The sequence below is a fragment of the Dendronephthya gigantea genome, unplaced genomic scaffold (assembly GCF_004324835.1).
Source record: "Dendronephthya gigantea isolate DGI-Jeju-01 unplaced genomic scaffold, DenGig_1.0 000021F, whole genome shotgun sequence".
Lineage (NCBI taxonomy): Eukaryota > Metazoa > Cnidaria > Anthozoa > Malacalcyonacea > Nephtheidae > Dendronephthya > Dendronephthya gigantea.
The window spans coordinates 1,982,221-1,995,747 of NW_021163031.1; the positions used below are offsets into that span (position 1 = coordinate 1,982,221).

A 13,527-nucleotide genomic window follows, 5' to 3' on the forward strand; every position below is an offset into this window, starting at 1 on the left:
CGTGTGCAAGGCAACGCATATTATTCAATTATGGTCGAACAGCTGCTGTTGGAGAAAAGGAAACATCTATTCTGTAAAAATCTTTCATTGAAAAACCTTTTTAAATTATTTAGCGCATTGATAGTATAAAAATCATAAATATTAGAAAATATTAGATAAATGTCTAATATATAATCAAGTCGTGAATCGAGTTAATTAAGAAAGAGACGTTTTCACAAACTATATGTTTAATATTATGTTTGTATTGTACATTACACGCTTTTTCAAATGAGTCATGCAGCAAAACTAGAAGAACTCCACACAGAGTAAGGCTTTTATTAGTTTCTGTAATCATATGTAGCTACTCTAGAAGTTTACAAAACTCCACAGTTTACAAAATGTTCTTTTTACTTTTAGAAAAAATTATTCATTTTTTAATAGGAATAAAGTGAATCGTTGAAAATCCCGCGAATATGTCGAATGGGACGGAAAGCGAAAATGATATCTGGATTACACCAAAATGTTTCACAGAAGAGAGAGTTTATTATTCCCTTTTAATCGTCATTAGTTTCTTCATTGTCTGCATCAATATCGACGTCATCTATACCATGGCAACGAATAAAAGCCTTCAAACAAAACGAAATGCGTTTTTATTAAGTCTCAGTGTTTCAGACCTTTTGACTGGCTTGGTGTCTATACCACTACATATAACATCAAACTGTCGTCAGCCTCCTTCTGAGGTGTTGATTTTAGCTCAAGCTATTTGTTTCCGATTCATAGCTATATCCACCATGTTGAACATACTTATGATCACGATAGAGAGGTACTTTGGTATATTATATCCAATAAGGTACCAGTTTATCCTCACCAAAGCTCGCACGTCCATTCTAATCACCTGTACTTGGGCTACTTCTATTTCGTCAGCTCTCGTGTCGTACTCGTGGCTCGGCTCGGTCAGCGCCGGTGAGGATGAAATCCCGATGAGAGAAAGACAATTTGAAAAGGGTTATTTCATATTCTCTTTCCTCGCGTTCTTTCTACTACCTTTGATCATCATGACCGTGTTGTACATCAGGATGTTTCGCGCCATTTCCAAAGCTCGGAAGTTGGCATCAAAATCTCAAAAGTATTCAAGGACTTGCGATCGTTCCCATTCCACAATCCCGCGCAGTCCTGTGGAAATCCGACTTACAAGACCACGGAGTGTCACCGTTGGTTGTTACGGAGACCAACACCACAGAAGCTTGGATCATAGCCCTACTATGGCACAGGATCGTGAACGTCGTGGTGACAATCTCATTGTAAATGGCAAGTTCAGATCCCGTTCCTTCTCCCCGGGTCTGATGGAATCTATGGTATCACATAACGAATCAAATGGTCAAATCAATGTCACAGTGTCCCCTCCTCAGTCTCCCACTTGGCTTCTCACGACCGAGAAACACCGCCACAAGAACGATCAAATTCAATATCTCGAAGCGAAAACTGCAAATGAGGAAAGGCAGACTCAGTCGCCTTATCTGAGTTTACCTCTGAACGAGGCGACTCGCTACGCTACGCATCATGGTTCATATGACCGTTTTCTCAGTTCAAGCCATCGTTTCAAGTCGACGAATTCTTTATCGACCTCAACGCATTCTCTTGATAACATGAGAGGCACCAACTCAAAGCCTTTGGAGAAATACCTGAGTGATAGTGTCATTGCATCGAGAGAGAAGGTGGAGAAGTCTTCACTCGCTATGCGGCTCTCCGATGCGTGCGAGATTGCGGCATCTAAACTGCGCATGTTCAGGCAAGGAAGCAACGAGGACCGTTGGGGACAGGCAAAGATCAAGCGAGAGCATCGTGTACTTATAGTATTCGTTACTATGCTTTCAATGTTCGTATTGGGCTGGATATCGTGGTACATTATGGTACTGGACTTTACTTATAGTATTTACATCCCTACAGTTGTTTTAGATTGTTTGGACATTCTGAGATTCTCCATATCCTTTCTCAATCCGATCTTGTACACCTTCTTCAAAAAAGATTTTCGAGTTGCCTTCAAGAAAAGCCTGCGGCGATTCAGTTCGAATTCAGATCAGCAGAAATCCAAATCTGATTTCAGAGAAAAGAATAAACGATAGTTTGGAGATGCCTGCACCACCACTTCTAATGAAGAGTTGCACACGACCGCTTGCGACTTTTTAAAACAGATTTGACGTATTCGTATCTCATGTGTAAAGAAATCGAATGTCCACGAACGTACAGATCAATTCAGGGCCGTGAAATAGACAATGCTCAACGACGTTGTAACAGACAATTCATTATATCAGTGATGCAGAACTGAAGTAAGGGACTCTCCAAGGTTAAAAATCGTTTGATATCAGAAAGTAATATTGTTTTCAGAGCTAATTAGTGAAGTATTGATCAAATGGTGACTCCACTAACTAAGCACGTCAGAGACTCAGAGCTGTAATTGAGAAAGCTTTGAGCTCAGTTTACAAAGCATATTATATAATAGCATACAAGTAAAATACAGTTTTGGATTGAACTTAGGTAAATATAGCGACAAGAATGTTTGTCTTATTGAAATCACTCGTCAAATATTGTTTGTTCTTCCATATTTCGGTTCTTGCAATGTTATGACAAAAAGCAACGAGTTGTCATGAATTGTCGGCCATCTTGGAATCATTCGTAACTCATTGATTTTCCTTATCAGACGTCACTGCAAGCTTAGTTTGGCCTTAAAAATTACTTCCAGATTCCCGAGTAAGTCGAGTAACAATCAACAAGTCTCTATTCATTTAGAAATTTAAAATACCACGCGAGTTTTACGTTCATTTTGATAACTGTCTATCAAGATAAAAACTCAACACCTGACGTCAGTCACCATGCATGTCCTGTATAATCCAAAATGGCAGGCAATTCACTTCTATCGGATAAAATTTTATCAAGTAAGATAGGAAAAATCTGTAAAAAGATTTGTACATAATTGTAAATAATCTTTACTAGCTAAAATGAGACAATAATTAAAGAATTGTACATAATTGTAAATAATCTTTAGCTAAAATGAGACAATAAATAAAGAATTGTCGCGATTACGCTTTGACCACAAAATGATTTGATCAATGAGACTTCTTATTTATACTTATCTATAACTTATCATTGCATTGAAAAACGTTCACTTCGCGGTAATAATTCCATACATCCATAGCAGTAAATCCTAAATACACGAATTTAATCCTTGAGTTTACGATTAGGTTTTAGTTTAGGTTTATGCTTCATTACGGTTAAACTTAATCCTATATCTAACCTTAATGAGGCTTAATCTAACCTAATCACAAGGATTAAATCCGTGTATTTAGGATTTATTAAACACGGAATTATTACCGACTTTGCCGTCGTGGCTAAACTGACTGTCATTAGTGAAGGTTAACCACCCGTGCAAACCTGAAGGAGTAAGATTTTCCCATCCCAGCACCTCCTTACTTCGTTAAACGCACTAAATATATAATTCAAGCAAAATATCAATAAAATATCAATGTTTATTCAATGGTTTTGAATCGAAGTGAAATTGGATCGTGTGAACAGACCCTTATAGAGAACGTTTATTTCAGTCGTAAGATGGTTCAAATACTTGGCGACATTCACTTATATTATGATCATGTTGTGACATGTTGTGTTAAAGAAACGAGGTTACAAAAAACAATTACTGCATGTAAAGATTATTGCGACACATCTTATCAGAAACCTCGTTTAGTCCCGTACGTGACACAATAATAGCTCGTGTGTGGGCGAAGCGATCTTTAATGAAAGACAACATTTATGAAACCGACACTGAAAAATAAACAAGGCGGTAGCCGAACACAATTTTCTATTCTCATTAACTGCACATATATATCAAATAATTACATCAAATCTAAACATGTTTTGGGTCACAAAATATCAGAGTGCGAAGCGAATATGCCATCGAGTAGCGAGTCAATGACCAACTTAATCAATTCAAAATTATCTCATCATAGGCAGAGTTTTTACTTATAATCCTCTAATCTCTTCACTTACTATTTTTCGAGCATTATAGTCATGGAAAAAATCGTTTTGTTTCTCGTCAACACTTTTTTTTTGCAAACATTCGCTCCATCCGGCCATCTGCCACCAATCCACTTACAAAATAAAAATGATGGGCGTGCATTTGTTTTGGTTCTTATAACCAATATGAAAATGGTAGGAATAACTAAACGTGGTTCTTTTAATTATAAAAATACATATATTTTGTTATAGATGCATTAGATCCCGAAACTCATATTCAAATCCCACGCGAAATCATTATTAATAAATGCCAGGAAGTTTAAAAAGAAACACGGAAGTCAATAAAGATTACAACAAAGATAGCGGCGGCATGATAAAAAAAACGAGAGCATTTTTCATTTTAAAGTGACAAAAGAGGAGTTGAATATAACCTTTTAATTTTTGCTGACTAATGAAAGCGTTTTACTGCATGAATCAGATGATTATTACAACACAACACAACACAAAATATTATATTTTCCATGCTCTCGACGATGAAGAACAGTAGCGGAGGCGAGGGAGAGACATAAGTACATAAAACAGGATTTGTCAGTGTTGGAGTCGTTGGCATTGCCTCTCGCGTTTGAGATGGCGGGTTGGATTCTCGCCGGAGGGTTGATAAGATTTAATGTAAAACACTCAGTTATCGTTTTACTTAAAACTGCCTCTAAAACAGGGTTTGTTGGATGAGTCCCAAATGTCTTCATTATTTAAATCAGTTTTCAAATCATACACCCACTCAAGTTCGTTTTTGTCTCTCAGTAGATTCCTTAATTCATTCCATCAACACCATCTTCTAATCGATCTCTTTAATGCTGTGAAACATTTTAATATAACAGACATTAATAAGTCCAAGTCTTGGATAAATGGTGACCTCAGTATAAACAGTAACTTAAATATATTTGTCTTTCGTATAGTCTATATTATAAACTTTTTTACCAGCATTTTTTACTCCATTTCACCTTTGTACACAATTTCTTCAATATCCTCGTCCGAACTTTCATTATCTTGACATTCAACAACAGATCGCGAAGAAGTTTCACTGTCAGAGCAATTTATTCCTCTAGCAACCTTGTCGTTTCTAATAGCTGAAGAAAACTCCGATGATTTCGTGGCGTGGCCTGACCAAAGCATCTCACTGCGAAAAATGCTATTGGATTCAAGTGTCTTGGGTTCGCTGTATCTGTTCACACAACAATGTCCAGCATTATCTCTTTTCGATATTTCCTCATCACATATGCCAAGCTTATCAATAAGGATACCTTCACTATCAACAGCTGACCCGGAACGGGGGCGCTCAACGACTAATTCATTCATAGAATTACAGCTAGCGTCCCCTTTCGACTTTTCAACCCTGTCAATTTCCAGCGTATCCATGGGTATACCGTTCACGCCCACCTTTTCCACTAAAATACCCCCAATATTGCTGCATGTCTTGCAGTCTATTCCATTCTTCCCACTCGTACAATCACCAGCAGTATCGTCAGTTAACCTACCATTACCTGGAGCGTGATGTATTTTAAGGGGGTCCATGTCACGCTCAATATGATTGCCTAATATTCCTTCAACCGTATCTTTTTGTTGGATGTTTATGTTACGTGACCTGATAAATTCATCATGCTCGTGTATTTCACAATCGCCATCCACCTGGCCATCATTTCGTCTGGTTTCTTCGCACGACTCAAAACAATCATCGTTCTCAATGTGTTCATTTAAAAATGGCAAATCACACCCAAGATAAGACTTATTTTCCAAACAATATTGCAATAACGCCCGCCAGTTGCTGTCCTAAAACGCATAAGAGTGCACCTTAACTCGCAAATATTGAAAAATTAAACTACACTGTTTATGTGAGACATCTTCAAGGTGCAATTCAGGAGAGAGATGTTGCTGCGGTGAATTTTACTGCATTAAGACATTTGATATCAATTAAATAACAAAGGTGGTGAAGATAGTAGTGACTACCGGTATTGTAGTGCATCTATAGGAGATACAGGCAAAAATTTTGATTTGATATTCTTGTCTCGACCCAACAAAACGTACCAAAAATCTACCAACAATTAATCCTCGGTTCTTAACCTTTCTTCGAGTAAAGAACATTACAACGTATAACCACCACTCTATTATCTTGCGATCAAGACGAGTAAAGAGTTTTTAGCGGTGGTCGAAAATTAAGACCACCCCCCGTCTCTACGTTTTACAAAATAAACGCTAACTGCTGAAAACACATGTGAACCTTCTTTACAAATACAAGCGGAAAACCTGGGAACGAGACGCACATAGTATGTGTTTTCAGTGGGGACTGGAAACTAACACCGCCCTGTTCTTAGTTTCAACATTTTTCTAAAGCACTGTCAAAAAGAATATTACTAAAATCTTTCCTCACATTCACGGACAGGAGAGAGAAAAGGTTCCCCAGTTCGGGTTTACGGTTACGGTAATGTTTATCGTTTAACACAATGTTTATCGACGTCGTTCACAAAACATTTGCCTTACGCATATTTCTAACCGTTTTTTTCGGAAGAACATGGTCGGCCTGGATTACCAGTAATGGTACGCGCATGAATCTCATACAATACGTGCATGTATCCATACAATCATACAATACGTGTGTTTAATCATACAAGTAAACATGATGAGTATTCAAGTGTGCAAAACCACGTGCCACTAGCCCACTTACCTTCACCAAGACATGCGGATTGCCAATGACGATCATTAATGCTTGAGCTCTTGTAATTGCGACGTTGAATCTCTTCGGATTACTAAGAAACCCGATGTTGTGAGTGTAATCAAATGCAATCAAGGTTTCGCATGATCGAACCTATCAAAGCAATGGAAATGGTTGAAAGACTTAGTGTTTATGTTGTCTAACTCAACGTCGTTTCCAGAGCATTGTGTGTCCAGTGGGAGCAGGGAGAATATCCAGGGAACGAGGTCAAAGTCTCAAATAGAGGCATGTTTTATGCTTCGTTTAGACGCATTAAGTTGACAATTAAACAAATAAAAAGCTGAACATGAATGACAACACCAGCTGACTTACAGTGGAAATAATAATGACTAGTCTCTCTTGGCCCTGGAATTCTTCTACTGAACCAACTTTTATTTCACTCATGCCCAGTCTATCCAACAATAAGCGAATTTTTTCAACCTAAAGAGAGTTCCCGAAAAAAGAGAATTACGTTGTCATTAATGCTGGTTTTGTAAAAACAAATATACCAGTTTGAACCAGGCCATTCTCAATTTACTTGATAAATCACTAACCTGTTTCCTATATGGAGTGATGATGCCAATATCCGAAAGTTGCACAGGATGCTTTTTAAATTTCCGTAGTTCTTGAACATATCTTATGACTTGTACTGCTTCAACTGCATTGAACCAGGATGGACTGTTACCTTCCCGGAGATCTTCCCCCTATAAGTGAATATTAGCTACACTAAGGTGACCGGCACTCGTTTGTGTGTTCTATGGCACCGTGCTCTAGGATTCGTTGTGTTCAAACAGGGAATCAAACGAAATGCTGGACTACAAGTCTAAAAGCACCGAAACTTCAACAGGCTTTTAACCAGAACAGGCAGATTATTACCCAACGCAGACTGCTTGGATAATTAACGTATAGTTAAGAATTTATAAAAGAAAAATATTAACTTTTCTGACTGATGACACATGCTATTCTCAATTATCAATCTAAAATTTCCAATGCTGCGCAGAAGTGTTATGATTATTATTACCTTAATACCATGAAATAGGATCGGGAAACCATTTTTATTAGGCAGAGTGTCCCAGCAACATAAAGAATTCTTAACACTATCCTCCGCACACGTCACCATCTCCGAGTGATAAAACAGTCTTGAAGGTAACTCCAGTAACGCTTCATGTGATCGGTAGTTATTGATTAGTTTAGTCACAAGCAGAGGATCGTAAGAGCCGTGATTGGAGAACTTGCTTTCATCTCGTTGGTAAGGTATACGTGTCATGAGCCGTTCCAATAGTGAAATACTAAGGCCGTATGTTTGAGAGATTGGCGAGCGAAGAACAGCACCAAGCTGGTATGGGTCACCGCCAAGAATTATCTGAAAACATTAAGTATTGTAATATTTTCTACTTATCATGAGCCCCTTCTTTTCTGTATGCATGGTTATTATGTACAAAGAAATATCCTGTGAATATTAGGACGACGTTATATTGAAAGTATGTCTGTAGCGGGAGGCTGTCCAACCCTCTGTAGGTATCAATTGTCAAAAGTAAGGTCGATAGAAATTGGCCACAATATTCAACCACTCCAATCATGAAATAGGCGGACATGCAGTTTTGGCATAACACGACCTAGGACAGATATCTCTGTGGATAATGACGGTCGGCAATCGGCCACTTGACATACATTTTGACCGATTAAATACAGTAAAAAATAAATTCCATTACTAAGATTTCATCAATTGGTTACTAACAACAAAAGCAATTGGTTTGTTTCATTTCATGCTTTGTCATACAAACTTCGTCAGGGTATAAATTTTTTGACATGTTTTATCTGACAAGATAATTTTTAACATGTTTTATCTGACAAGATAATTTTATCTGATGAAGTGCCAAATGTTAACAGACTGACTCACCTGACCTTCGGTCCCAGTTAGAAAAGAAATAGGAACTAAACTCTCGGGTTCTGTGGCTTGTCCGGCCTAAACGATACATCATGAATGTACATTTTTGTAATTTACATAACTAGCTTAAGATTTGAAGACTAGCCAAGTTTCTTCAAACATTAATTAGTTTATTACCATTTTGGTTCCATTTTACTTAAGCAATAATGTCATTACAACAAACCTCGTCAATGATGACATGCGTGAAATGGCCTGGTGCGAGCCCTAGTGTTTGCAGCTGACCAGAAGTAGTGCAGGTGCAGATCACGATACGATAATGAGCAGCGACGTCCAGTTTGTCAATGTTAGTGCTATAGTTCTCAATGTCTTCTGGGAGATTTTGTTGCCGCTGAAACGCATTTAGTCTGACCATGTCACCTTCAGAAACAGCCCCGCTGTGATGGAGACGTTCAGCCTAGAGAGAAGAAACTTAAGTTTGCAGAATAACCCCAACAACCCATCCACATTATAACGCCATTGTCATTTGTTAAGAAACCTAAGTTTGCAGAATAACTCCAACAACCCACACGCGTCATAACGCTATTGTCATTTGTTAAGAGTTATCACAGCCTTCATCTCAATCTTAAAGCTCAATTGCGTTTAAAACTTCAAAAGCAAGTATTTACGTTGTATTATTTATGATATACTTACGATGAGATCAGCAGCACTGTTTGAAGGAGCACATGCCAAAATACGGCTGCAACGAATACGATGAAATATCTAACAGAATTAATATGAAATTCATATGAGTTTTGAGTGTTTTGAAACTTATGGAAACACCTTAATTCGCGGAGATAATAGTTGAAGGAATGAAGGAGGGAATTACACAGGGCCTCATATACAAAAATGTTGCATCAGCACTAGTTTCCATTCGCCAGAATGACAATATAAATGTAAATGCTGCCACAAATATTTTTTGAACTGATATACTGATTACTGACCTGCAAAATTGCTTCTACCAGAGTAACAGTTTTACCAGTCCCTGGCGGTCCAAAGAGCACGTACGGCATTGGCCGACATTGCCCAATTAAAATCCTTGATACAGCCGCACGCTGGCGTTCATTCAGTTTTGAATTGAACAGACCTTTGTCGTTCTTTACCAACTCTTGAGGTAACTTAATTAAAACTTCGTTTGGGAACAGAACTAAAATTTACAGAAAAAACAACTTGAACCACTTTAAAGAAAACATAAAATACCTTGTGTGTCATGAAAAAACTCCCACGACTTTTCAGTTTTTTCATTATTGATTGCATGCATTTCAGCATAGCGAACCTTGAAATAAATTACTGATCGAAAAAACCCTTCATTTTTTAAAATTGTAGCTAAATCTAACTGTTCAAAACGTGCGAAAGATAACAAGTAAAAACGTCTGGGAAAATGACGTTTCAAAAGTAATTGTATAGTTTATTGATAAATATGCTATTATCCTCCATTTTGACTATCATAAATCATAAATGAAATACCCTGATCTGCTAAGAATTTTGCTGTTTCAACTGCTTTATGGCATCTTCTGAGAGGCGTTCTGTAAGACAAGAAACATGCATTGTATATTTATATTTATATTTACAAATGCATGCTGCACACAAATATCAACTGATTATGAACTATTAGTGAATCTAAATTTAGGATGATTAACGATGAATGTTTCACACCTGTTGAAAAAGAACATGACATCGTAGGAGTCCATATCGTACGTCACGTGAAAATCCTCGTGGAATTTTAGCAACACTTCTGTACCCAGAACCTAAAGATTAACTAATTTAAACATTCACCATCCTCTTCGGACGAAAAGTAACGTTAACCAACCTCTTCGGAAGAAAAGTAAACCGAATGCGTACCTCGTGGATGAAGCCTTCGTATCTTGGCGAGTTGTTGGAGCCGCCTGCAAATATAACAGTAAAATTCACTTCAATCAAACCTTATTCATGCCTTGGCGAGCAACACTATAACAAACAACTAACCGCTAACGGACAAGATCACTCGATCACCAATCAAAAGTGATGGTCTTCCTTCAGCCAAACCAGGAACAGCGAGACTCAACAGTTTTCCAGCAGGTTTTAATGACACCTAAAAATATCACATCTTTCACAAATTACGCTCAGCCGCGTAAAATCAGTAAATCTCGATTCCACAAAAATGAGCAAAATTATTCAGGCTTACAAATACAGCTCAAATAGTAAAATTCACCGCTTTATTAAGATAATTTTTTAATTGGTAACAGCATATGCATGGTAACAGTCATAATGTTTTACATTGATCCAATCAATTCAACCAACAATCCTCCATACCTGCTGAAGATCAAATTCACGCATCTCCATCTCCATTTGCACTTCTTCTGCATGCAATAAAGCGGAAAATCTCTCTTTGTAGTTTCTGACTATGAGTGGCTAAAAACGTACATTTATTGAATATGACATTAGGACTTGTTCTCTCTAGTATATTCAATTGCCTAGTTAGATCAAATGATAAAAATATGCAGTGCATTGTAAATGAGGTGATGTAGAACACTAATGCTGTCTATAGACAGCCACAGCCCAATGAAACTTTGCCACTATGTAAATTGCAACTTATTTCTTTTGAAGTTGATTGTTTGCACAGCCAACGAACAATAAAGTATAGTGTTAGCAGGCATAAATCATTGAAAGGCTAACCTGCTGATGTATATCTACTAGTATATTCTCTTTCAAGCTAATTTCAATCAATGTCTTTATTGTTATAATGAATACCTCAGCTAAACTTGGAACAAGGCAACATAAATCCATCTTATTCAAAATGCACCGTTTCAGTGTTCTTGGTACTTCATATTTACCAAGCTTTGTAGAAATGTTTATTGTTTTCTGTCTTCATAAATACAGAAAGTAACATTAATTTTCAATTAAGCTACCATGCAATGAAAAGATATAAGGACAGTAATATGTAATTTCCACCTACTTAAACATTCTTCTTTCTCCAGGAACAACCCATCCTTGCAACTTGTCATTGTCAGAAACCACACTTCTTTTATGGTAATGGTATGGTGTCCTTGCATCCAGCAAATTTTGTTGTTCATCTCGAACGTTTGCTTTGAAAAAACGACCAATTTGAAAATTGCCAAAGTTGAACACAACAAGTTGAGTAAATTCCCCCAACATTCTAAAACAAAATTTGTTTTTCTAGTTTTGTTAATGCACCTGCACCCTCTTAAATTTCCAATGTTATTCTTAGTAATATTAAGTATATAATGTGTACTTGTACATGTAACTAATTGTATCAGGCAAATTTAATGAAAAAGATTCACTCTATACTATTGAATTCTTTTAGTTCTAAGATCATGTTGAATCCTTGACTTTACCTAATTTGTATTGTGTAGCTTACTTATTTAAGATTTAGTCCATTGTGAGGTGAAGTGAAGGTTCAAAACCTTTATATTTATGTATCCACCTTGAGTTAACTGTAACTTTAAATTCTGCAGATTTCTTAGGGCTTATCATAACATCAAATTCCTGTCTACCAGAGTGATAGGTTGAAACATTCTCACTTGTTTTTTGCCCAGAAAAATCTATTTTGAAGATGCTATCTTCTAACAATCCATCAATGGACTTAAGAACTACAGAATTGACACCATCATTTCTAAAAACAATATATTGAAAAGCATTGAAACATATGTTCTATGTACTACCTTTCCAAAAAAATGAATGAACTAAATGAACGAATGAATGATCTAAAAATTTCATACCTTACTAAAAGAAAAGATTCTTGAATCTGACCAAAAATCAAATCAGAAAAATTGATTTCATCTGTGATTGCAACATCAGCTTTATTCTCCAAGAGCATTTTTGTGAACTTACTCTCAGGTGTGGTACCCATTCTTACCATGTTTGGATTACTATTTCATAACGTATGACCATGCATTAATAAAATATAATTGCATCATGTATCGATCATCATTATATATAGGGTAATATTGAAAGCAAAATAAAAAATACAGCCAGAATCTTTAATCTTACTTTGCATCTTTCCTAGGTATTCTTGGTTCAACTTTGAGAGCTCTCCACTTGCAGTTGCCTTGGTTAGACTCAATTGCTGTGACCCTCACAGTATGTCCCTTTCGTGCTGCATAATTCTGCCTGCATGACCCGAAAGTGAAAAATATATCCGTATTGATATACCCATGGCCACAACCAACTGATGTAACTGTTCCAGTCAAACTCTTTTCCCGAAGGGGTATGACAACTTTAACATCAGTTACAAGCCCTCTATCCCTGATAATCTCAGCCCGCACCCAGTCACCTCTGCATGGAGTGTAGCCAAAAGCAAGAGATGCCATTGGACAATATGTATCTTGACTGATCATAAAATATTTTTCATTTATATCTGTTATTTCACCAATAAGGATCTCTTCAGTTCCATCATCACCAAATTCATCCCAGTCATTGTTAATAATTTCAACCTTGTCTGCCCTCCAGCCACTCCTCACTGATGATCGGCTTGCCTCAACTCGAACTTCACAATTTAGGGTTGGCTTAACGCCCCCGATGACTTTATTAAAATTAAAATAAACTTCTTCATCAACTAGGCCTGAATCATCATAAAGTTTAGTCACCTTTCCAAAAAGGACTTTTTGGAGCTCATCCGTGTCAAATTTCGCGCCATGTGCGCTAAATAAATTTGCATTTGTCGACTCTTTTTCAGTTATGTCTGGTTCGTTTTTAATTATTTTGCCCTCCTCTTTGACTGTCCCATCCAATAAATTGGAAAGAAATCCCGAAATCGCCCTAAACATGACGAAATTAGGACATGTCTGCAGTTAAAAAATAATAAAAATATAACACTTCTTTAAAGATTGCAGGAAAGCGCCTGGGACGAGGCTGCTCTTTAACCGCACAT

General features: G+C 37.1%; 2 protein-coding genes across 4 annotated transcripts; one reads left to right on the forward strand and one right to left on the reverse strand.

Moving 5' to 3' along the window:
- Positions 1 to 452: 452 nt before the first annotated feature.
- LOC114521950 (octopamine receptor-like) lies at positions 453 to 2,102 on the forward strand. The gene has a single exon (XM_028542525.1). The coding sequence runs from the start codon at positions 453 to 455 to the stop codon at positions 2,100 to 2,102; it is 1,650 nt and encodes a 549-aa protein (XP_028398326.1).
- A 2,333-nt stretch (positions 2,103 to 4,435) lies between these two features.
- Positions 4,436 to 13,482, reverse strand: LOC114521832 (RNA helicase Mov10l1-like). 3 transcript variants are annotated; one of them, XM_028542382.1, is made up of 20 exons: positions 12,648 to 13,482; positions 12,377 to 12,526; positions 12,082 to 12,270; positions 11,593 to 11,793; positions 11,388 to 11,502; positions 10,950 to 11,048; positions 10,623 to 10,728; positions 10,500 to 10,543; positions 10,314 to 10,405; positions 10,125 to 10,183; positions 9,602 to 9,804; positions 9,312 to 9,380; positions 8,845 to 9,075; positions 8,634 to 8,699; positions 7,755 to 8,096; positions 7,288 to 7,437; positions 7,067 to 7,174; positions 6,707 to 6,847; positions 4,966 to 5,814; positions 4,436 to 4,841 (listed from the first exon to the last, which is right to left on the reverse strand). In XM_028542382.1, exons 1-19 carry the CDS (start codon positions 13,421 to 13,423, stop codon positions 4,975 to 4,977), a joined length of 3,981 nt encoding a protein of 1,326 aa, XP_028398183.1. In that variant the 5' UTR covers positions 13,424 to 13,482; the 3' UTR covers positions 4,436 to 4,841; positions 4,966 to 4,974. The 3 variants fall into 3 exon arrangements, with proteins under 3 accessions (XP_028398183.1, XP_028398182.1, XP_028398184.1); XM_028542381.1 differs by having other exon boundaries at positions 4,436 to 5,814; XM_028542383.1 differs by lacking the exons at positions 12,377 to 12,526; positions 12,648 to 13,482 and having other exon boundaries at positions 4,436 to 5,814; positions 12,179 to 12,268.
- Positions 13,483 to 13,527: the final 45 nt, after the last annotated feature.

Coding starts and splice junctions, on each gene's coding strand:
- LOC114521832 (XM_028542382.1), bottom strand. CDS start 13,423: ATGTTTAGGGCGATTTCGGGATTTCTTTCCAATTTATTGGATGGGACA. Junction 12,271..12,376: donor GAATCTTTTCTTTTAGTAAG/GTATGAAATTTT, acceptor TATTGTTTTTAG/AAATGATGGTGTCAATTCTG. Junction 10,729..10,949: donor GTGAATTTGATCTTCAGCAG/GTATGGAGGATT, acceptor TGATATTTTTAG/GTGTCATTAAAACCTGCTGG.
- LOC114521950 (XM_028542525.1), top strand. CDS start 453: ATGTCGAATGGGACGGAAAGCGAAAATGATATCTGGATTACACCAAAA.